Source organism: Pristiophorus japonicus, chromosome 5 (assembly GCF_044704955.1).
Source record: "Pristiophorus japonicus isolate sPriJap1 chromosome 5, sPriJap1.hap1, whole genome shotgun sequence".
In the NCBI taxonomy this organism is placed as follows: domain Eukaryota; kingdom Metazoa; phylum Chordata; class Chondrichthyes; family Pristiophoridae; genus Pristiophorus; species Pristiophorus japonicus.
Window position 1 is genome coordinate 175,054,488 of NC_091981.1, and position 26,191 is coordinate 175,080,678.

General features: G+C 49.0%; 1 protein-coding gene across 1 annotated transcript in view; it reads right to left on the reverse strand.

The window, feature by feature from the left end:
- The window catches only part of sema5a (sema domain, seven thrombospondin repeats (type 1 and type 1-like), transmembrane domain (TM) and short cytoplasmic domain, (semaphorin) 5A), a 188,730-nt gene that overhangs the window by 144,677 nt on the left and 17,862 nt on the right, over positions 1 to 26,191 (reverse strand). The window contains exon 3 of the mRNA XM_070880009.1: positions 16,745 to 16,790. Within this exon, the coding sequence (XP_070736110.1) occupies positions 16,745 to 16,790 (46 nt within the window). The remainder of the gene's footprint in view (positions 1 to 16,744; positions 16,791 to 26,191) is intronic.

Genomic DNA, 26,191 nt, shown 5'->3' on the forward strand with positions numbered 1-26,191 from the left:
TGCATGCTCTCAACGACACTCAAGGTGCTCAGCGCCCTCCCAGATGCACTTCCTCCACTTAGGGCGGTCTTTGGCCAGGGATTCCCAGGTGTCAGTGGGGATGTCACACTTTATCAGGGAGGCTTTGAGGGTGTCCTTGTAATGTTTGCGCTGCCCACCTTTGGCTCGTTTGCCATTAAGGAGTCCCGAGTAGAGCGCTTGCTTTGGGATTCCCCTGTCTGGCATGCGAACTATGTGGCCTGCCCAGCAGAGCTGATCAAGTGTAGTCAGTGCTTCAATGTTGGGGATGTTGGCCTGGATGAGGACGCGAACGTTGGTGCGTCTGTCCTCCCAGGGGATTCGTAGGATCTTGCAGAGATATCGTTGGTGGTATTTCTCCAGCGACTTGAGATGACCTTCCACCCTGAACCCCAGTGGGCCACTGACCCTCCCAATGCCTGCCCCCAACCAAGCCCCAGACCACCTACCATCAAGGGCGCTACTCGGCACCGAGCTTACGTCCTACATCTCACCGTAGGCAACTAGGCTCATACAGCGGTGCTGGTCTCCAGTCATCTTGGACCCCTTTATCACTGGACCAAGACCTTGCTTAGCTAAGCCCGTGTGGTAGCCGGTGTGCAATGGCCACCCCATGTTAAAAGAACACACACACAGGCATCTTCCGCTCCGTTATGTCAGATACCGAGAGCTCCATATTACAGAGGAATATAGAAAATGCAGGGGTAAAATTAAAAAGAAAATTAGGAAAGCAAAGAGAAGGCATGAAAAAATATTGGCAAGTAAAATCAAGGAAAACCCAAAGATGTTTTATATATACATAAAGAACAAGGGGCCAAAATTGGTCGCCGGTAATCATAGAAGTTTACAGCCCAGAAGAAGGCCATTTCGGCCCATCGTGTCCATGCCGTCCAAGAGGCTATCCAGCATAATCCCACTTTCCAGCTTTAGGTCCGTAACGCTGCAGGTTACGGCACTTCAGGTGCACATTCAAGTACTTTTTAAATGTGGTGAAGGTTTCAGCCTCTACCACCCTTTCAGGCAGTGAGTTCCAGATCCCCACAACCCTCTGTGTGAAGAAATTTCCCCTCAAACCACCTCTAAACCTTCTACCAATTACTTTAAATTTATGCCCCCTGGTTGTTGACCCATCTGCTAAGGGAAATAGCCTCTTTCTATCCACTATATCTAGGCCCCTCATCATTTATACACCTCAATGAGGTCTCCCCTCAACCTCCTCTGTTCCAATGAAAACAAATCCAGCCTATCTAATCTGCCCTCATAGCTTAGATTTTCCGGCAACATCCTCGTAAATCTCCTCTGCACCCTCTCCAGTGCAATCACATCCTTCCTGTAATGCAGTGACCAGAACTGCACGCAGTACTCCAGCTGTGGCCTAACCAGTGTTTTATACAGTTCATGCATATACCCACCGCCTCCCCCCCCCCCCACCACCCTCTGCTCTTGTATTCTATGCCTCAGCTAATAAAGGCAAGCATTCCGTATGCCTTCTCAACCACAGGGATCTGCGGACATGCACTCCAAGGTATCCTTTATTCCTCTACACTTCTCAGTATCCTATCATTTAATGTGTATTCCCTTTCCTTGTTAGCCCTCCTGAAATGCCTCACACTTCTCTGGATTAAATTCAATTTGCCACTGTTCTGCCCACCTGACAAGTTGATTGATACCTTCCCGTAGTCCGCAGTTTTCTTCTTCATTATCAACCACACAGCCAATTTTAGTATCATCTGCAAACTTCTTAATCATACCCCCTATATTCAAGCCTAGATCATTGATGTAAATCACAAAAGACAAGGGACCTAGTACTGAGCCCTGTGGAACCCCACTGGAAACATCCTTCCAGTCACAAAAACACCCATCAACCATTACTCTTTGCTTCCTGCCTCTGAGCCAATTTTGGATCCAACTTGCCACTTTGCCCTGGATCCCATGGGCTTTTACTTTTGTGACCAATCTGCCATGTGGGACCTTATCAAAAGTTTTGCTAAAATCCATATACACTATATCAAACGCTTTGCCCTCATCGACCCTCTTGGTTACCTCTTCGAAAAATTCAATCAAGCTAGTCAGACACGATCTTCCCTTAGCAAATACGTGCTGACTGTCCTTGATTAATCTGTGTCTTTTAAGTGAAGATTTATCCTGTCCTTCAGGACTTTTTCCAATAATTTTCCCACCACTGAGGTTAGGCTGACTGGCCTGTAATTACTCGGTCTATTCCTTTCTCCCTTCTTAAACAAAGGTACCACATTAGTAGTCCTCCAGTCCTCTGGCACCAAACCTGAAGCCAGAGAGGATTGGAAAATGATTGTCAAAGCGTCTGCTATTTCCTCTTTTGCTTCACTTAGCAGCCTGAGATACATTTCATCTGAGCCTGGGGATTTATCCACTTTCAAAGCTGCTATTTCATCCAATAGTTCACACTTAAAGCCCGCCCATTTCTCGGCGGTCCCTGGGCGGCACCTACCTTTTTGCCACCCGCTGTCAGCAGGTCATCAGTGTGCGGCAGTTGCAGGCCTCTCCACGCGGGAATCTTCGGAGGCCCTACAATGCGCATGCGCAAGACTTAGCAATTTTTTTTTGTGTAGTTCTTTTATCCCATGTCACGTCATTTCGGCCGTGTTTGAGGCTGCTGGGTCTTCTGCGCTTGCGCAGAAAGGCACACCACTTTCTTTCAGCTGTGAGTGTGAGAAGGAAGAGTTTGAGATGGAGATTGGAGACGAGAGAGTTTGTATTTGAGAGGACAGAGTCGGAAGGTTGGAGAAAAGAGAGTTGGAGGTTGGAGAGGAGAGAGTTGGAAGTTGCAGAGGGGGCAGTCGGAGAAATTGAGACCCACAAACTGTTGAGCAGCCATTTGTTTTATCATTGACGATGAGTGGCCAGAAACCAGCAATGAAGACCAACAAAACCAGGCCCAGAGCTCCCTGGTTTAATGAGGAGGAATTGGAGGAGCTAGTAATGGAGGTGGAGCGCAGGTACAAAGAGCTCACCCAGGATGGTTGTGGAAAGCCTCCACCACCCCAATACCAACGCATTTGGAGGGAGATTGCTGAGATCGTATCTGCTATGAGCAACGTTGAGCGGGATGGGGACCAATGCCGGAAACGTTGGAACGATTTGGTGGCGGTAGCAAGAATGAGTCAAAATTTATTAGCCCCCTCCTGTCCAACACCAAAAAGGTTATGCTCCAGATGTGTGTGTGTGTGTGGGAGTGTGTTTGGGGGGCATCAGCAAAGGGGATAAAGGCTGCAACGTTCCTTTGTGCAGAAGAAAAACGCATCCAAAGCAGCAAGCCTGCATGTGATGGGAGGGGACCAGCAGAGATGGTAGAATTGAGCAGGCTGGAGCAGCAAGCGTTGGCATTGGTGGATGACCGCCGGCGTGCAACCACAACGATTGATGCAGATCCGATGCCACAACATGGTAAGGTTATACTAGTCCCCGGTGTGAGCCACGCTCATGGCATGAAAAGACATGCAATGTTAAGGCACTCGCGGTTTACCGCACACTTTGTTGCCCAGTATTGGTGTGCCCATGTGGAAATGGAACTCCTTGCTGGCAGAATGTGAGATGGCTCGGCTCACATCTCAGCTTGACCAGCAGCCGCACCCCCCCAGACAACAATGTTGTCCTCTACTTGCAGGTGATGACTCGGACAGCACGGATCAAGGCACACCATCAACCTCTGGTCTTCAGGGAAGCCGTCAGACCCTAACATCTCCCACCCCTACGATGCCCCCAGCCCATGACAACAGATCCTTCCTTCACCACCCCCCACCCCACCCGTTCCAGATCACCCATTGCCATCGCTCCCACCTCCGCCACCCAGAGCCACGAAGAAGAGGAGGGAGAAGGGCCTATCTTTGTGGCCCTTGAGCTCGAGGAACAAGAACAGGATGACAGCAGCCTCCTGCCATGAGAGCCAGCTATCAGCAGAACTTCGGTGTCAGGCTCCGAGTTCCTGGTGTTTGGAACAGACTCCACATGGGCAAGCTCTACCAAGAGCAGAGGCCGTGGCGCGAAGGCAAGCAAGGCACCAGAACCCACCAGGAGCGAGCAACCACCTGAGGATGCAGCACGGCTCTCTGCAATTCAGGCGATGGTCCAGCTATCACGGACGAGCGTGCAGATCAGTCGCGATATGCTCCAGACCATGGCTGGCATCGCTGGCAGCATTGCCACTTTCGCCCAGCAGCATGATGACAGGATGGACCAGCTCATCGCTGTGTTGGAGCGCACATCCGAGACCGTTGAGGTGATGAGGCAAGTGATGGTTTCTGGACGTGTAGTGCAAGCCCCCGACCCCACACCCTCAAAGCAGACAGATCCGGAGGAGCAGGAGATCCCGGCGCCTTTGGTCACGCCCCCTACCTTCTCACCAAGACACACATGTCTGCAGACATCCTGCTGCCCTCCTGCACAGGCTCGTCAACCAGAGGCAGTGAGGGGCAGGGGAGCAACACACCGTGGTGTAGACGGGCGAGGAAGAGGAGCTTGCGCATCGCTTCGGGGGGGGGGGGTGGGGGAGAGAGGTGGTGGTGCCGGGTAGAGCGGTGGGTGTTGGTGGTGTAAATGTAATAATATTATGTAACCTTTATTATTGTGCACTTGTAAATACACTCACATTGTTGACCCTCTCTTGGTGAGTGTCTGATTTTAACATCGTGTGGTGCCTTGTGAGAAACACACATCTATCCCTCAGGTCATCTGCTTTATCAGGAATATCTTCCCATCCACAAATGACTGCACTGTATAATGGGTCCTGTCATCAGGCCATCGCAACACGACAAGGAAGGGTCACCATTGCAGGAAGGCTGCCATTCAATTACTCTCACTTTACCTACTTGTAGGGCAGACCTTAAGGCTTGAACTTCAACCCTCTTTTTCCGAGGCCAAACATGGCGGAGTGCCACCCCTGAGATAACATGGTCAACGGTTACATTGCAGTACATTAAATGCCTTTTCCCGTGTTCCATACCTCATGTGACGATCAGTTGCAGCGATGCGCCATTTCTGAACATCTTCTACCTCATGTTTATTCAGCCTGACATAATCCCACACCCTCGGCGCAGTCACAATATGCGCCTAAATATGTTCCGTATTAAATGCTCTCATAACTCATGGAGAGCAGCTACACTGAGCCTTTACCATATTTCACTCAGTACTCATTGCCGCTTTGTCCATCACACCTTCCCTTCAACGGAGTCATATGGAGAAACATAGCTGAACTCTTTCTGTGCGGGTTAAGGTCCATCACATTACTCTTTATGTGCTGTGAGGGTTATTCGATCTATCAGATTTATTACATCTCTCAGAATTGACTTATGTCTGTCACCACAACAAAGCACACTGGGTACAGGTCTTTTGTGATGAATCAGAACAGATTTTATGAAGTAGTTTCCTGGCAGTACAAAGAAAAAGACATTAACAAAGCGATGTTGACAGTCAATTTGTTGAAGCCTCAACAGTAGGCCACTGAGGCACCGCGGTGCCTGTCTCTGGCTGTGTTCTATTGACCGTAGTCCTTCCTCTGTTTGCTCTGTAATTGTGCTGCCCCTAAAGTCGAATAGCTGTACCTTTATACCCTTTTCCTCGCATACAAATGTTGTCAGAGTCTGCAGCTGTCTCAGGCTTACATTCTAACCCTAACCCTCTCACCCTCTATGTTATATGTATTGCTTCCCCAAGAACTTCTTGAACTGAGAGGAGGAGAAATTTCTTCTCTCAGAGGGTTGTAAATCTATGGAATTCTCTGCCCCAGAGAGCTGTGGAGGCTGGGACATTGAATATATTTAAGGCGGAGATAGACTGATTTTTGCGTGATAAGGAAGTAAAGGGTTATGGGGAGTGGGCAGGGAAGTGGAGCTGAGTCCATGATCAGATCAGCCATGATCTTATTGAATGGCGGAATAGGCTCAAGGTGCCAAATGGCCTACTCCTGCTCCTGTGTTCTTATGTTCTTATGACTGTGTCACAGAATTAACTAATCAGCTTGGCTGTACAAACTGCGACTTTTCACATTCATAATTATTTTGCCGTCGCCATTAGGTGTCTCAATGAAGGTCTTGCAGCAAGGTCAAAGAAAAAAGTTTCCATCAGCCTAAACACATTTCAGTCTTTTTTATCACATCCAAATTAAACATGACCACAGCAATAAAGTAAAGCAACATCCACCTAACTTTTTTCCGGCAGTCCCACTGATGATGGTCCTGCCACCTGCACCATAGCCGTGATGTGCAGCACTGCAGCCCTTCTCCCTGCCGCCCGACTCACCGCCAGCTCACACCTGCTTTTTGTGAGCGGTCCTTCTGGCAGGCGGCAGGTCGATCTGAGGCCAGCATCCCTCACCAAAATGGGCGATTTGCAGCATCCGGCATGGGCGGGTGGCATGACATTACGCCGGCGGAACCCTCCGCGACCAATCTCCTGCCGGGCGGAATGTAGACGGCAGATGAGCGGTTCCGGAGGAATCACCCAGAAAAATTACATTTCCGGTGGAACCTCGGCGGCTGCAGGGGCAACCTGCACCAAATTCGGCCCCCAAGAGAATAACTAAGGAAAGAGTAGGGCCCTTTAAAGACCAAACAGTTAGCCTGTGTGTGGAGGCAGAAGACATGGGTATGGTTCTTAATGAATACTTTGCCTCTGTTTTCACAGGAGAGGGACGATGCAGACATTAGTGCTAAGGGTGAGTGTGAAATAATAGATAGGATAAACAGAGAGAGAGGAAGTATTAAGAGGTTTAGCATCTTTGAAAATAGATAAATCGCCAGGCCTGGATGAAGTGTATCCCAAGCTTTTAAGAGAGGCAAGGGAGGAAATAGCGAAGATTCTGACCATCATTTTCCAATCCTCTCTGGCTACAGGCATGGTGCCAGAGTACGGGAGGACTGTTAACATTGTGCCATTGTTTAAAAAGGGATAAAGAGATAGAACGAGTAATTACAGGCCAGTGGTGGGAAAATTAGTGGAAAAAATTCTGAGGGACACTATTAATCATCATTTAGAAAGGCACAGATTAATCAAGGACAGTCAACATGGATTTGTTACGGGAATGTCATGTCTGACTAATTTGATTGAATTTTGTTGAGGAGCTATCAAAGAAGGTCGATGAGGGAAATGCATTTGATGTAGTCTACATGGATTTTAGCAGGCTTTTGACAAGGTCCCACATGACAGGTTGGTCAAAAAAGTAAAAGCCCATGGGATCCAAGGGAAAGTGGATCTAAAATTAGCTCAGAGTCAGGAAGCAAAGGGTAATAGTTGATGGGTGTTTTGTGACTGGATTGCTGTTTCCAGTGGGGTTCCACAGGGCTCAGTACTAGGTCCCGTGTTTTTTGTGATATATATATATATCAATGATTTAGACTTCAATGTAGATGGCATGATTAAGAAATCTGCAGATAATACAAAATTGGCCATGTGGTTGATAGTGAGGAAGAAAGCTGTAGACTGCAGGAAGCTATCAATGGACTAGTCAGGTGGGCAAAAAAGTTGCAAATGACCAGTTTGAAGAGTATTAAAGATGTAACAACAGAGATTTATTTGCATCAGAAATCTAAGTTTCATTTCTAAAATGGAAAATGAGCCACTGCTTTGTTAATAAAGGTTTTATTTTCAACCCAAATTTGATCAGTTGATTTTCTCCCTTTTCTTTTTAGCCATCAGTTCATGACTGTCTTAAGCTGGCCATAGAAGATGTATGGCTCTTACAATTACCTGTAGCTTAAGAAACCTAGGTGATAGGCCTTAGGCCGGACACCATAAAAACCTGTAGATAGCCACAAATCAAGAATAATTAAGAAGTAATGATTAGGTGGCAAAAATTGAGGAAGTAAACGGATGGATGTAGAAGGACGGATTTAAGAGAGTAATTATAAAAATGGTTGAGAGGGCACAGAAAGGAGGAAAGAGAAGCAGTAGAAGAATGTAATCTGAGGAATGGGATACTGGAACAGTATCTGCAGGTATAATTGTGAATTAGTAAATAGAGGACATGAAATAGCAGCCTATTTCTAATTTGAGGACTATCTCTCAATTGCAAAATATGTTGAATTGAAATAAGGGATCTGAGGCTGATCAAAAGCCTTTAGTGCAGCTCCCTGGCCCATTTTCCATCATAGAAATTCAAGAACATTTATTATCCTCATTTAAAAAAACAATTCTATGCTTCAGCAGTTTTTTTTCTAATTCAATTGTGTGATGTTCAGCAGCAGATCATTATTTTTGCAGATGTTACACAATAGAAAATGTATCCTGTATCTAACACATGCAGTCTGAAGTTTAATGAAGTTCAGTGTTTTCAATTGGTTAGTTTGTGACCCAAGAATAATTCATATGATATAACATCACTTTATGTCACAAGATCAAAAGTTCAGACAAGATAAATTCAGATGAGGGAGGCCATTCATATGCTCCCATCTATTCATATCTTGAATGAGTCCAGGGTGCATGAGTGTGCAAAATTAAAGCACATGATATTGGGGGTAATGTATTGACGTGGATAGAGAACTGGTTGGCAGACAGGAAGCAGAGAGTCGGAATAAACGGGTCCTTTTCAGAATGGCAGGCAGTGACCAGTTGGGTGTCGCAGGGCTCAGTGCTGGGACCCCAGCTATTTACAATATACATCAATGATTTAGACGAAGGAATTGAGTGTAATATCTTCAAGTTTGCAGATAACACTAAGCTGGGTGGCAGTGTGAGCTGTGAGGAGGATGCTAAGAGGCTGCAGGGTGACATGAACAGGTTAGGTGAGTGGGCAAATGCATGGCAGATGCAGTATAATGTGGATAAATGTGAGGTTATCCACTTTGATGGCAAAAACAGGAAGACAGAATATTATCTGAATGGTGACAGATTAGGAAAAGGGGAGGTGTCATGGTGCATCAGTCATTGAAGTTTGGCATGCAGTTACAGCAGGCGGTGATGAAGGCAAATGGCATGTTGGCCTTCATAGCTAGAGGATTTGAGTATAGGAGCAGGGAAGTCTTACTGCAGTTGTACAGAGCTTTGGTGAGGCCACACCTGGAATATTGTGCTCAGTTTTGGTCTCCTAATCTGAGGAAGGACGTTCTTGCTATTGAGGGAGTACAGCGAAGGTTCACCAGATTGATTCCAGGGATGGCAGGACTGACGTATGAGGAGAGACTGGATCAACTGGGCTTGTATCCATTGGAGTTTAGAAGAATGAGAGGGGATCTCATAGAAACATATAAAATTCTGACGGGATTGGACAGGTTAGAGGCAGGAAGAATGTTCCCATTGCTGGGGAGTTCCAGAATCAGGGGTCACAGTCTGAGATTAAGGGGTAAGCCATTTTGGACCGAGATGAGGAGAAACTTCTTCACTCAGAGAGTGGTGAACCTGTGGAATTCTTTACCGCAGAAAGTTGTTGAGGCCCGTTCGTTAGATATATTCAAAAGGGAGTTAGATATGGCCCTTACAGCCAAAGGGATCAAGGGGTATGGAGAGAAAGCAGGAAAGGGGTACTGAAGGAATGATCAGCCATGATCTTATTGAATAGCGGTGTTGGCTCGAGGGGCCAAATGGCCTGCTCCTGCACCTAATTTCTATATTTCTCTGTTTCTATGTTCTCCTCTCCACTCCTGTGCCTGGAAAACTAATTCAAGTGTTGATCACTTAAAGAAATTCTTTTTGACATCTGTCTTAAATTCTGGTTTGACCAGTTTTAGCCTACGCCCTAGATTTATAGCCTACGCCCCAGCATGTTGACGTGCTTTGAAGTAGTATTCCAGAGTTATCTCATCTATATCATTTACTATGTCGAATCTTCTATAAGGTCTACCCTCAGTCACCTCCTTTCAAACACTGAAGAACCCCAGTTCCTCTTAACTCAATTCTTTGGGCTAAAAGGTGTCAGATATTTCATGCAGACAAATGCAAGATGATAAGTCTAGGATACAGAATAAGCATGAGCAATATATGGTGAATGGTAACAGATTACAGAATATAACACAAAAGAGAGATCTAGAGGAACTGGTGAAGAGCTCATTGAAATCATCAACACCATGTGCAACTGAAGTACGGTAGGCAAATAAGGTCATAGGTTGTATAATGAGAGGGGTAGAACATAAATCCCACATGGTCATAGTGAGCTTGATCCATTCCCACTTGTCTACAGTTCTGGTCACCATACAATAGGATTTTCATGGCTTTGGGAAGGGCACAGAGAAGGGTACTTAAACTGATACTGGGGTTTAGGCCTCCAAGTTATGAGAATAAACTAAGTAAAATTAAAATATTTACACTGGATAAAACATAGCTTTTGGGAATGCTTAATGGCATTTTCAAGATTCTAAGAGGACCGAACGGTAAATTTTATAACCAGGGGCACTGACTGAAACTCAGAAGAGGGAAGGTGATCCGATGCTTCGATTTATGGCTTCGTTCAGTAGGTGATCAATTAGTGGAATAGACTGTCCAGACAGACAGTGGTGTTGGACAGTCAGCAATTTCAAGAGGTTGCTCGATAGTTTGATGGCAAAATGAGCAATTGAGGGGTCTCAGAGACAGAGTGGAGTATGTTTTTATTTGACTTTAACAGTGGCCAAATGGAACACAACAGCTTTTTCTGCTCCTGTATTATGAGCCCAAAAGAATTTGAACTTTTCATTGGGTAGAGAAATGATTTATCTCTAAACACTAACATGGCTCTGAGTATTTTATGCTGTTAGCACAAACCTAAACTACAGAAGTAATATTTAAAGGGTAAGCCATTTAGGACCGAGATGAGGAGAAACTTCTTCACCCAGAGAGTGGTGAACCTGTGGAATTCTCTACCACAGAAAGTAGTTGAGGCCAATTCACTAAATATATTCAAAAGGGAGTTAGATGAAGTCCTTACTACTCGGGGGATCAAGGGTTATGGCGAGAAAGCAGGAAGGGGGTACTGAAGTTTCATGTTCAGCCATGAACTCATTGAATGGCGGTGCAGGCTAGAAGGGCTGAATGGCCTGCTCCTGCACCTATTTTCTATGTTTCTATGTTTCTATGTTTAAACACATCTTCCATTTACCTTCAGGGAATATATGGAGCAACAGAAAAACTGCCAAAAAAAACAATACAAACCTCAAATCTCCACGCATTACGGAGAAATCTTCTCATCTGCATGAGAATCAGGGCATTAATGAGTCCCACGCACAACGGATGAAAGCAAACAGCATATCTTGAGACCATTGACATGGCAATGCTGAAAATTCCAGGGATTTGATAGTTTTGTTTCCTTTATTAGATATCACAGAGCACTTGCACTTCTTCTGAGGGAAATTTAACACAACCTGTACTATTATTTCAATTGGTACTTTACACACATGGAGAGTAGACACAAACATGCTCCCTTCATGTTCTTAGTTCTATTTTATCTCATTGGATCCTGTAGAGTAGAATCATAGAAATTTATAGCACGGAAGGAAGCCATTTCAGCCCATCGTGTCCACGCTGGCCGATAAAGAGCTATTCAGCCTAATCCCACTTTCCAGCTCTTGGTCCATAGCCCTGTAGGCTACAGCACTTCAAGTGCATATCCAAGTACTTTTTAAATGTGGTGAGGGTTTCTGCCTCTACTACCCTTTCAGGCAATGAGTTCCAAACCTCCACCACCCTCTGGGTGAAGAAATTTCTCCTCAAATCCCCTCTAAACCTCCTATCAGTTACTTTAAAACTATGCCCCCTGGTTGTTGACCCATCTGCTAAGGGAAATAGGTCCTTCCTATCCACTCTATCTAGGCCTTCGTAATCTTATACACCTCAATAAGGTTTCTCCTCAGTCTCCTCTGTTCCAAAGAAAACAAACCCAGCCTATCCAATCTTTCCTCATAGCTAATTCTCCAGTCCAGGCAACATCCTCGTAGATCTCCTCTGTGCCCTCTCTAGTGCAATCACCTTTCTTGTAATGTGGTGACCAGAACTGTAGCTGTAGGTAAAACTAAACTACAGCCATGGAAGCTGCAACTTGCTTCAAAATGAAAGGCTGTCACCTAAGGACCATCATCTCACAGAGATGTAAAAAAAGATAGAATTTGTATTTACATAGCCCCTTTCATACCTCAGGATGTCCCAAAGTGCTTCACAGCCAAATAAGTACTTTTGAAATGTAGTCACTGTTGTAATGTAGGGAAACATGGTAGCCAATTTGCACACACCAAGGTACCACAAACAGCAATGAATAAATGAGCAGATAATACATTTTAATGATGTTGGTTGAGGGGTAAAAATTGCCAGGACACTGGGAGAAGTCCTTTTTCTTTATTGATAATGCCATGGGAGTTTATTCTTCCTGAAAGGTGGTTTAATGTCTCATTCAAAAGGCAGCACCTTCAATAGTTCATCACTGTCTCAGTACTGCATTAAAATGACAGCCTGGATTATATGTGCCAGTATCTGCAATACAGCTTCAACCCACAACTTTCCAACTCAGAGGCAACTCATGCTCCTTCCATCTTGCTTCTTCTCCAGCTCTCAGCACATGCACTACATGCATAAGCACTACAATTCTCCACTTACCTTTTCAACAGCCACTCACTAATTAACGTCCCCTCTTTCTGCAGAACAAGATAGCACATCATGCCAAGGAAAGGAGTAAAAACAGAGGAGTGTACCTAACATTATAGCCCTCACCCAAACCTAGTGGCTCAGATAAAGCCATCAGCACCAGGGAAGGAGGCTGGCGGCTAATCTGAACAGGGTGTCTGCTTATTACTTGTAACACTTCATTCACTGTGGCAAATATTCAGCAAGCTTCACAACTTCAAGCTGCATTCTCAAGACTGTCACCTACTAATGTCTAGCCTGCCATTGCCATCCTAACTCTTGTCCCTTTCTTTCTTTCTTCTAAGTCCTTCTCAGAACTTGGACCCTACAAAAGACAGCTCAGAGGAGGATGATCCTTCCGATGATGCACCGTCACGTGTTCCTTCACTGCCAAGCACCACCACAGACATTGGCACTCTGCACAGTTAGCTAGAGGGATCTGCGGAGCAGGCTCAAGTTGCCAAATGGCCTACTACTGCTCCTATTTCATATGTTCTTATGCACATGGTGAAACACCCAGTGAGTGAGCAGTAGCAGGTACTGGTGGCAGGGACAGCCCAAGAGACTCATCACAGGAGGACAAGGTCTTCTCCAAGCTCTGCTGAGCAAGACCGAAATGAGGACATCAGGTGCCCAGCCAGGAAAAGAAAACTGCTTGCCTCACACGAGCAGTTTTACCAGATATTGGAAGGCCTGTCAAGGAGTTTCAGCACTATGGCTGGAAGTATAGAGGTCAGCCTGTGTGGTGTCATCTCAAATCGGCAATCTACTCTGAAGAGCGTGGCCATCTTCAGGGACACTGCAGCCAGGCAACCTTTGCAGCTTTGGTAGAAGCTCAAATAGCTGCCGTGCAGGTTCTGGGCTCCACCTTGGAGAGAAAGGTGTCCACCCTCGACAAGTTGGCAGACCCGATAGGGGCTTTCAAGGAGTGTCTCATCGTCTGCAGTCTGCTTTCCCGCAGATCAGGGGAAGTGATGAGGCCCAGCCCCATGGGAGTGCTAGTGATGTGATGGGAGCGATACAAGTTACCCATCTCTCTGGTAGTCAGCATGTCTGCTCCTTTGCCAGCTGCTCAACCAATACCCACCATGGTTCTAGCAAGTCAGCAGGGTCAGACTGCCACAGCAATGGCCGAGGTGCAACAGCCTGCACAAGGCCCTCACTGGCTTGAGTATCCAGAAGTCACTGGCAACAAGCATCTCAACATAAGCAATAGCAGCCTTTGTTCCACCAGCTTTGCTGAGGGTAGGACCTCATAGGAGTAGTAGACTTAGAAAATCTTCTTATAAGAAAAGCACCATGGGTTGACATTTAGGTGAGAAATGAATGGAAAGCATTTATTGTCTTGGGAATTAAATTCATAACCTTTATCACATTCTGCACTTAGGTTTACAATGAGGTTCTATAGCAGCTTTTGAGTCTATATTGCAGGATGAGTGGAGTGGTGAAGATGTAACAAGGAATATTAAAGCAGAGGGACTGTGTGTAAGTTTTCAGAGCATAGGGATGAGCAGGGTACCGCAATTACATAGAAACCAGCCATTCGGCCCAACTGATCTGTGCCGGTATTTATGCTCCACACAAGCCTCATCCCACCCGACTTCATCTAATCTTTAATGTATATTCTTCTATTTCTTTCTCCCTTATGTACTTACCCAGCTTCCCCATAAAGGCATAGAAACAAAGAAACATAGAAAATAGGTGCAGGAGTAGACCCTGATTTTCCACATTCAATGCTGTTACTCTGCCTCCTCAAAAGCCACGTGTGTAGAGGGTATCTTTTGTCCCCCAGCAGCCATCTGTTATGCTGGTGGAAGGGTCGAATATTGGGGGGGAATGATTGAGTGTCGCAGGACAAAAGCATCATGACAACTGCTTGGGTTCCTTACATAAACACCTGATCTGTGATCGGAGACTAGCTGGACATCAATAGAGTGGTGGCCTTTTCACCAACGCAGTGGGCTGGTGCCCTGCCGGCAACATGTATTCAGTCAATGACACACTGGATGCGAGGGAAGCCAGCCACTGCTGCAAATCTCCAAGTTCTCTCATGTTGACTGTTGAGATCAACGGGGAACGTCATGTACAGGTTAGCTCTGGCGAGCAAACCTGTTTAATGCAGTTGCACACTGCAGACTGAGAGATGCGTGAGATGTCCCCTTTAGTAGACTGGAATGAGCCAGTGGCAAAGAGGTTAAGGGCTGTGATGACTTTGACAGCCATTGGCAAAGCATGGCCTCCTGGTCCAGTAGGAGGCTGCAGAGGTGTGCAACAGCCTGCTTGGAGAAACGCAGCCTTGTGACACACTGCTCTTCAGATAGATCTGAAGAAAATGACTCTTTGCCTGTACACACTCTGCGCTGGGTATGGCCTCCCATGAGCAGCAACAACATCCCCACCCACCCACACACACCTGCTGTCTCCTCGCAAGCTCAGCTGCTGCTCATGCTGGTTGCTGAGACTGCTGCTGTTGCTCCTCATCCTCCATTCAGTAAAGCATCCATGATAAACTGATAGAGCTTAATTACCGTAAGTAAGGTAAAAGAAAGCTCAAAAAGATGCAATCTGGAAGCTGGAAATTCTTGTGGCAATCCAAACAGAACAATGGCGCACACATCCTGTGATCCAATTACCTGCAGGTGAGTGCTCCTTTTATCCTAATTGTATCGCGGACGGCGATTTCCATGTATTCAGGAATCCCCCGCCTCGGCAAGCAGAAACAGAACGGGAAGTCCTCTACAGTGATTTTAATCGCCCTGTTCCCACTAGGCAGCAGGGTTAAAATCACACCTTAAATCCAACAATTTCCTCTAACCTGATAACCACATTGTTTTTGTAACAAGGAGGTTGGTTTCTATGAATGCAATTAAATCACATTCTACTGCACCCCACAAGGAAGAGTGGGTAGCTACAACACAACTCTCAACTACTGTGTGACTATCAGTGCTCCAGATTCATTCATAGATATGGTACAGAACGTGGAGTATCATGACCAAGATACAGAGGGTGGACAGGAAATCCTCTCAGTATCTTCTCTTTCAGAGCAAGTGAATTTTTCAGAATTACCAATTTCCATTCTCCTGCCCCTAACTCAGTTCAGGGCTGGCTTTGAAGATTTCTACAGTTGTTCAACTGACAAAGTAAACGAGTTTTCATGCAATATACGATATATTATCCATGAACAAACTATTGCAGCATGTTAAATATTGATTTATGTGAGCAAAGGGAAACAAATCACACAGATATAGAAATATAAAACACAAACTCTATCAAACAACGCCCCATGTGACAAATTGAATCTCTTGCTTCCCTTGATCGTTAGGAAGCGGTAATATGGCTCTTCTGCTATTTCAGACTAGGAAGGTCCCAGGTTTAATCCTTGGTCTGTTTAATCACTTAGCTTAAAAAATATTTTCCATTTTGTATATCATTCTGGTTCTGTAGTCAGGAAGGGGAATTTTTGTTCATTTTTTAAAAAATCCTTGTACCAATGTAGCAATTGATATAATTAAGAATTATAGCAATACAGTTCATTGATGTCGAGTGATTTTTCTTTTTAACTGCAATTTATCCTGTACAGGTCTACATAAAGGAATGAATGTGGAAAAAAAAACTCTGCCATCTAATGGATAGCTACGTTAGCAACATTGCCATTAACTGCAATAAACCTTTTAGCTGATTCAGCGCTGCTGGTTTAAGTCAAAATGCAGGTTTAAAATAATGAAAACATCAATGGAATGAAAACAAAAAAAAACCCCTGGGAACATTGCCAATGCATATAAAGATTTTAAAGCTGTGTTAACTTCCTCCAGGAACAACACATGTACATTTTTATAAACTAAATGCAATTGCGATCATTTAGAAAGCTACTATCAAAAAAGGAAATAGACACCTGGTCTCTTTATAGTGACCAGTAAAGTCCCAATAATAAGGTGGAACAATTTCAATGGTGCCTTGAAATCATGTTAAAGCCTTTCATTCTGCTGTCATAAATTACTGGGAATGTCTCTGGAATGGTAACTCGGACCATCCCATTTGGAGATCAGAAACAGGAGAGCAGATGCTTGTTTTTCTTTGAAACTCTTGTACATTGACTGGATTACCTGCTACAAATGTTAAGTTTCACATCAAACATTACCCATTAAACCGAAAAGAAAGAGGTTTCACGCACCTGGATTAATGACAGATCCTTCAGTTTTAGCCTGAAGAGATAGTTCCTGCAAGAAATAGAATCGACATGGTTAGTGATCGATTTACTGGTGAGGGTCCATCAATGTCACTGGAACATTTTCTGCACACAGACACAGATTCACACTGGCTCTATATACTGATCATCCCTACTGCAATGAACTGAACTTCTAAGCAAGGAAAAATCACAGAGAAGTCCACAAGAGTTGAGCATCAATACTCCAAAGCACAATGTTCATTTTAAACTGAGTATTGAAAAAACAGACTATTGCTGTTACTTCTACAAGACAGTGGTTAGACCACAATTGGTATATTGTGTGCAGCTCAGTTCATTATAGAAAGGATATTAGCACCATGGAAAATTTACAGCGAAGTCAAACCAGAGTAGGGTGACCACACGTCTCTGTTTTCCGGGGACACTTCCCGGATGAGGTACTGTGCCCCCGGCAAACAATGTCCCCAGAAGAGTCCTTGGTTCACGAAACTCATCCCGGGCAGTGAGTGTACCCCTCCTCCCAGTTGTCAGTTTGCTGCATGAAGACTAAATTAAGCAACAATCTGTATAATGGTCAGAGTGACTCACTGCGCGTGCGCGACTGAGCGGTCTTCCTGCCATGTAACGGTTGTTGTTTGAGTTTCCGGCCAGGCTCTTGCTGCATTATCGAGGCCGGAAGTCTCTGGGAGCATCGCAGCTGGAGAGGGTGAGGGACAGGCCGTGGGGAAGAGCCCGGTCATAGTCACTAGGAGAAGGGAGGGGGGGGTGGGCGCTAATCATGGACACTGTGGGGTGGGGGTGGGGGGTCAGATGTGACCTCAGTCACTGGGGTGGGGGGGGGGGCAGGTGTGACCTCAGCCCCTGGTGGGGTGGGGGGCAGGGAGCAGATGTCACCTCAATCACTGGGGGGGGGAGGGGGGGGGGAGCAGATGTGACCTCAATCACTAGGTGGTGGGGGGAGTAGGGGGCAGGTATGACCTCAGTCATTAGAGGGAAAGGGGGCAGATGTGACCTCAGTATTTAGGTGGCGAGTCAGATGTGACCTCAGTCACTGGGGAAGGAGGAGGGGCCAGATGTGACCTCAGTCACTGGGGGTGGGTCAGATGTGACCTCAGCCACAGGGGAGGTGGTCAGGTTTCTGAATGCACTTCAATAGTGTGACATCACATCCATGGTAATTATATGCACATTTGTTGTGTATATGTGCAACTTGTTAAATATAGGCTGCTAATCATTTTTGCCTCGCTATGCTGCGCAACCTACATTTTCTGTCCTCATTACTTTGCTGTGCTTCCCACCCTGTGTGTCCGTGGATTCTGTGGTGTATGTAGCACACAAATCACTGACTCCACACGGTCTGGTGTAAATCTAACTGCTGTGACCTTCATCCTTTATTGTTCAGCTCCAGAGTGCCTCTCAGGTGTGGTGGTCAGCCTTTTATAGTGCCTGTTGCAGGTACTCTGTGGTGTAGCATTGTGCTTATATTACATTTAAGGTACCGGGACGATACACACATCAATACATAACATCACACTTCCCCCCCACCAGGACGCAGGACGACGATACACACATCAATACATAACATCACACTTGTCCAATGGAAGGCAGGTAGGCATAGACAGTGCGTTAGTATGGTACATGTTATCTGGTACATTAACTAGTTATTGACTTGTAACGGATCCCTGATTTCCTTGTTCGCTCTTATCATTAATTGCACTTCATATCCATTATTTTACACAAGTACAGTGGCCATTCAACATTAAAATATTCATTCTTATTACAAATTCACCATCTCACATTAACATAGCTCATTTTAGACTCGCTCTGCCTGACAGAAGTCATTTGTGGGGACCACCTCATGGTAAGGCCCTTTTAAGACTCCAGAGCGCATTTCCTTTTTATGGCGCCATCTTTGATGCAGGAGGATTCCACGAGGCTTCTCCTTGGGTGCCGCCATCTTTGATGCTCTAGACCGAGGCCGCCGCCATCTTGCTCTCCGCCGGTCCGGATGCCCTCCGCCATCGCAGCCTCCGCTCCCCTCCGCTGCTACCTGACTTGCCACCTCTCCTGCGGCTGTCGTCGTCGCTTCTCCGGCGGCCACCGTAACCGCCTCCCCTGCGGCCGCCGACCTCCAGCTGCTGCCGCCGCCCGACTCTCCCTCTGCGTGGGCCCCTCCGATCCGCCGGCCATCCTGGATCCCTCGCACCCCGCGGGCTCACCCCCCCCCCCACTAGGCCCCTCTCTGCAGGGCTGCTTGCCTGTGGGGGCTGAGGCTGCAGGATCTCTGTGTGAGGTCCGGGCCTGGGACTTGCCTGTGGGTGGATTGAGGCTGCAGCTCCAGCTCGGTCGGCGCTGCTCTCTGGGGACCCGGGGCACGGCAGCACCCCGGGGAGCAGCACCCCGGGGAGTGGTGAAGTCTTCCCAGCTCCCACGGACCGTCCCCATCCACCTCCGGCCGAGGAGTGTTGGCCCTTCACCGTGTCTCGTCCCCGTGGGATACCTGCACCATCGCTCTGCCAAGAACAGGTATTAGTTCCCTGGTGTAGGTACGCAGCTTCGCCGCGACCGGGACCAGCTTGGGTCGGGCAGCTGGGTTAATCCACGGTTTATCAAAAGTTCTCCGACTCATCAACGACGGACCCGAGCCCATGTCCACTTACATACTCACAGGGACTCAGTTGATTTTTACTTCCCTTATCACTGGGGGCGAATCGTCAGTACACGTGTGCAGTCCAAACACCTCATCATCTTCTGCCTGCTCCTCGCTGGATGGTGGATCATCCTCCATCTCCTCAGCTACATGGTGAGTCCGATTTCTTTTACACATACGCTGAAGGTGGCCTTTAACGTGGCAGGTATTGCACGTGTACTCCGCAAACCTGCACCGGTGAGCCCCATGGCTTCCTCCACAACGCCAGCATGGTGCTGCTTGATTGGCCCCCCCCTCAGCGGACTCTGAGTTTCAGGACCCCGAGGTCCGTGCTCTCTGCCCTGGGCAGAGCCACGTTCTGCAGTTTTGTCCATGGTGGGCGCTATCCTGTGGACAGTGCCTGCCGGGTTCGAGACTGTGTGGATTATTTGCTTGGTGCTGCAAGTCGAGGTCATATGTGCCCGGCTGATGGTGATGGCCTTTGTCAGAGTGACTGTGAGTTCCGTGGTTAACAGCTTGTGAAGGAGGCCCTCGTGGCCAATCCCCATAATGAAAACGTCCCGTAACGCCTCGTCAAGGTGTGCCCCAAAATCACACAGCGCCGCGAGTCTCCTGAGGGCCAGCATATTACATTTAAGGTACCAGGACGATACACACATCAATACATAACAGACTTAGAAAATCTAGTCACCCCAAACTAGAATGATAATTATGATGAAAGGCTAAAATAATTGGGGTTTTTTTCACCAGAACAGGGAAGATTGAGGTGGATCTGGTAGAGGGTTCAAAATTATGAACATTTTTGAAAGGTAATGAATGAAAGATTGTTTCCAGTGGTTGCTAAACAAGGGATTATCGACTCAGGAATACCACCAAAAGAACAAAGGTAGAAATTTGAAGGACTTTTTCACACAGCAGATTATTGGAACATGGAATGCTTCACTGCAAGTGGCCTTTGAGGCAGACTATCTCACATCATTTAAAAGGGAATTGGTAAGTATTTGAGTATTTGAGTGATACCAAAGGATATAGGAAACAGGCAGTGAAATGGGGTTGTGTAGATGGCTCCAGTTGAAGAGCTAGCAATGGCGGGGACATGAACGCATAATGGCAAACTGTGTTGTAAGTTCTGTGACCTCGATAGTAACTCCTCCACAACAGACGGGAGCGGGTTGTGGTTAAAAAGTGAAATACGCAGAACTCAACCGGAATGCGCGCACCGCTGGCACTTTTATTACGATGGCAAATATCGGGATGTCAGTGTTTCCCACCGTAGGGAAGCAGGACACGTCAGTAACATACAAGTATTTAAATCAGGTTCCTACAGTGCAACTGGCACCTTTTGTAGACCTCGTCCCACCCCTGATTGTCGACTTCCACACCCCTCCCAACTGCTGACAGGAACTTCCCCCCCTCTCCCGACTGCTGACCGGAACTTCCCCCGCCCTCCCGACTGCTGACCGGAACTTCCCCCGCCCTCCCGACTGCTGACTGGAACTTCTCCCCCTCCCGACTGCTGACAAGAACTTCCCCCCTCTCTCCCGACTGCTGACCGGAACTTCCCCCCCCTCCCGACTGCTGACCGGAACTTCCCCCCCCTCCCGACTACTGACCGAAACTTACCCCCTCCCGACTACTGACCGGAACTTCCCCCTCTCCCGACTACTGAACGGAAAGTCCCCCCCTCCCGACTACTGATAGGAACTTACTCCCCTCCCGACAACTGACCGGAACTTCCCCCCCCCTCCCGACTACTGACCGGAACTTACCCCCCTCCCGACTACTGACCGGAACGTCCCCCTCTCCCGACTACTGAACGGAAAGTCCCCCCCTCCCGACTACTGACCGGAACTTCCCCCTCTCCCGACTACTAACCGGAACTTCCCCCTCTCCCGACTACTGACCAGAACTTACCCCCCTCCCGAGTACGAACCAGAACTTCCCCCCCTCCCGACTACTGACCGGAACTTCCCCCCCTCTCGACTACTGACCGGAACTTCCCCCTCTCCCGACTACTGACCAGAACTTCCCCCGCTCCCGACTACTGACCGGAACTTCCCCCCCTCTCGACTACTGACCGGAACTTCCCCCTCTACCGACTACTGACCGGAACTTCCCCATCTCCCGACTACTGACCGGAACTTACCCCCTCTTGACTACTGACCGGAACTTCCCTCTCTCCCGACTACTGACCGGAACTTCCCCCACTCCCGACTACTGTCCGGAACTTCTCCCCCTCTCCCGACTACTGACCGGAACTTCCCTGTTAGCGTTAGTGTTTTCTTAGAAGAATCACTCAACACTCAGGGTCGGTTCCAATGCTGAAGCAGCTTTTATTACGCTCAGCGGGAAGGAAAAACTCAGGACCGTATCCAGGTTTCTCTTCCCAGAACAAAGGATTACATGCACCTTTATATGTTTCACAACAGTTACAAAACATTTTACTACAGCTACACAGCCCATCACGGCTGGACACAAGCCAATCACAATGATTATAGATTACATATAGGTTATTTTAACCCAATAGAATTCCCCTTATGTCTCAGGAACCATGTGTTCGTCTTTTGTCAGCTTGGGCTGATTGATATAGGTTCTCTCACTAGTTCTTTCTTCTTGGAGAAATAATTGGTTTCTAACCTTGTTTACAGGAGATGGGTTCTCTTATCTCTTTCTTCCTGGGGAATTAATTGGTTTATGGCCTTGAATATGGGAGATGGGTTCTCTCCTCATTATTCTTATCCTGCATCCAAGGCATTCCTATAGTGGGCCTCACAGGGTTATTGCTCGGTCATTGAACATTCAACAGTTCACAGCTTGACTACCTGATTTCCCATCATGCCTGGGCAGCCATTTTATGTGTGGCCACTTTAAACTTATATGCGTTTAGATATATCTAGCAGGTGCCTAATGCCTAGTATTCTGGTATATTCTAAAGGTGCCTACCTCCTACAACATTCCCCCTCTCCCGACTACTGACCGAAACTTCCCCCCCACTCCCGACTACTGACCGGAACTTCCCCCCCACTCCCGACTACTGACCGGAACTTCCCCCCTCCCGACTACTGACCAGAACTTCCCCCTCTCCCGACTACTGACCGAAACTTCCCCCCACTCCCGACTACTGTCCGGAACTTCCCCCTCTCCCGCCTACTGACCGGAACTTACCCCTGTCTCCCGACTACTGACCAGAACTTCCCCCTCTCCCGAGTACGAACCGGAACTTCCCCCCTCCCGACTACTGACCGGAACTTCCCCCCTCCCGACTACTGACCGGATCTTCCCCCTCTCCCGACTACTGACCGGATCTTCCCCCCCTCCCAACTACTGACCGGATCTTCCCCCACTCCCGACTACTGACCGGAACTTCCCCCCTCCCGACTACTGACCAGAACTTCCCCCTCTCCCGACTACTGACCGAAACTTCCCCCCACTCCCGACTACTGTCCGGAACTTCCCCCTCTCCCGCCTACTGACCGGAACTTACCCCTGTCTCCCGACTACTGACCAGAACTTCCCCCTCTCCCGAGTACGAACCGGAACTTCCCCCCTCCCGACTACTGACCGGAACTTCCCCCCTCCCGACTACTGACCGGATCTTCCCCCTCTCCCGACTACTGACCGGATCTTCCCCCCCTCCCAACTACTGACCGGATCTTCCCCCTCTCCCGACTACTGACCGGAACTTCTCCCCCTCTCCCGACTACTGACCGGAACTTCCCCCCCTCTCGACTACTGACCGGAACTTCTCCCCCTCTCCCAACTACTGACCGGAACTTCCCCCCTCCCAACTACTGACCGGATCTTCCACCTCTCCCGACTACTGACTGAATATTCCCCCTCTCCCGACTACTGACCGGAACTTCCCCCTCTCCTGACTACTGACCGGAACCTACCACCCTCCCGACTACTGACCGGAACTTCCCCTCCTCCCGACTACTGACCGGAAATTCCCCCGCTCCCGACTACTAACCGGAACTTCCCCCTCTCCCGACTACTGACCAGAACTTACCCCCCTCCCAAGTACGAACCGGAACTTCCCCCCTCCCGACTACTGACCGGAACTTCCCCCCTCCCGACTACTGACCGGATCTTCCCCCTCTCCCGACTACTGACCGGAACTTCCCCCTCTCCCGACTACTGACCGGAACCTACCCCCCTCCCGACTACGAACCGGAACATCCCCCCCACTCCCGACTACTGACCGGAACTTCCCCTCCTCCCGACTACTGACCAGAACTTCCCCTCTCCCGACTACTGACCGGAACTTACACCCCTCCCGAGTACGGACCGGAACTTCCCCCCTCCCGACTACTGACCGGAACTTCCCCCCTCCCGACTACTGACCGGATCTTCCCCCCTCCCAACTACTGACTGGATCTTCCCCCTCTCCCGACTACTGACCGGAACTTCCCCCCTCCCAACTACTGACCGGATCTTCCCCCTCTCCCGACTACTGACCGGATTTTCCCCCTCTCCCGACTACTGACCGGAACTTCCCCCTCTCCTGACTACTGACCGGAACCTACCCCCCTCCCGACTACTGACCAGAACTTCCCCCCCACTCCCGAGTACGAACTGGAACTTCCCCCCCTCCCGACTACTGACCGGAACATCCCCCCCTCTCGACTATTGACCGGAACTTCTCCCCCTCTCCCAACTACTGACCGGAACTTACCCCCCTCCCGAGTACGGACCGGAACTTCCCCCCTCCCGACTACTGACCGGAACTTCCCCCTCTCCCGACTACTGACCGGAACTTCCCCTCCTCCCGACTACTGACCGGAACTTCCCCCCTCCTCCCGACTACTGACCGGAACTTCCCCTCCTCCCGACTATTGACCAGAACTTCCCCCTCTCCCGACTACTGACCAGAACTTACCCCCTCCCGACTACTGACCGGAACTTCCCTCCCACTCCCGAGTACGAACTGGAACTTCTCCCCCTCCCGACTACTGACCGGAACATCCCCCCCTCTCGACTACTGACCGGAACTTCTCCACCTCTCCCAACTACTGACCGGAACTTCACCCCACTCTCGACTACTGACCGGAACTTCCCCTCCTCCCGACTACTGACCAGAACTTCCCCTCTCCCGACTACTGACCAGAACTTACCCCCCTCCCGACTACTGACCGGAACTTCCTCCCCACTCCCGAGTACGAACTGGAACTTCTCCCCCTCCCGACTACTGACCGGAACATCCCCCCATCTCGACTACTGACCGGAACTTCTCCACCTCTCCCAACTACTGACCGTAACTTCCCCCTCTCCCGACTACCGACCGAAACTTCCCCCCCACTCCCGACAACTGACCGGAACTTCCCCCCCACTCCCGACTACTGACAGGAACTTCCCCTTCTCCCGACTACTGACCGGAACTTACCCCCCTCCCGACTACGAACCGGAACTTCCCCCCCACTCCCGACTACTGACCGGAACTTCCCCCCTCCCGACTATTGACCGGAACTTCCCCCTCTCCCGACTACTGACCGGAACTTCCCCCTCTCCCGATTACTGACCAGAACTTACCCCCCTCCCGAGTACGAACCGGAACTTCCCGCCCTCCCGACTACTGACCGGAACTTCCCCCCCTCTCTACTACTGACCGGAACTTCTCCCCCTCCCGACTACTAACCGGAACTTCCCCCTCTCCCGACTACTGACCAGAACTTACCCACACTCCCGACTACTGACCGAAACTTCCCTCCACTCCCGACTACTGTCCGGTACTTCCCCCCCTCTCCCGATTACTGACCGGAACTTCCCCCTCTCCCGACTACTGACCGGAACTTACCCCCGTCTCCCGACTACTGACCAGAACTTCCCCTCTCCCGACTACTGACTGGAACTTACCCCCCTCCCGAGTACGAACCGGAACTTCCCCCCTCCCGACTACTGACCGGAACTTCCCCCCTCCCGACTACTGACCGGATCTTCCCCCTCTCCCGACTACTGACCGGAACTTCCCCCTCTCCCGACTACTGACCGGAACCTACCCCCCTCCCGACTACGAACCGGAACATCCCCCCCACTCCCGACTACTGACCGGAACTTCCCCTCCTCCCGACTACTGACCAGAACTTCCCCTCTCCCGACTACTGACCGGAACTTACCCCCCTCCCGAGTACGGACCGGAACTTCGCCCCTCCCGACTACTGACCGGAACTTCCCCCCTCCCGACTACTGACCGGATCTTTCCCCCTCCCAACTACTGACCGGATCTTCCCCCTCTCCCGACTACTGACCGGAACTTCCCCCCTCCCAACTACAGACCGGATCTTCCCCCTCTCCCGACTACTGACCGGATCTTCCCCCTCTCCCGACTACTGACCGGAACTTCCCCCTCTCCTGACTACTGACCGGAACCTACCCCCCTCCCGACTACTGACCAGAACTTCCCCCCCACTCCCGAGTACGAACTGGAACTTCCCCCCCTCCCGACTACTGACCGGAACATCCCCCCCTCTCGACTACTGACCGGAACTTCTCCCCCTCCCCCAACTACTGACCGGAACTTATCCCCCTCCCTAGTACGGACCGGAACTTCCCCCCTCCCGACTACTGACCGGAACTTCCCCCCTCCCGAGTACGAACCGGAACTTCCCCCCCTCCCGACTACTGACCGGAACTTCTCCCTCTCCCGACTACTGACCGGAACTTCCCCTCCTCCCGACTACTGACCGGAACTTCCCCCCCACTCCCGACTACTGACCGGAACTTCCCCCCCACTCCCGACTACTGACCGGAACTTCCCCCTCTCCCGACTACTGACCGGAACTTCCCCT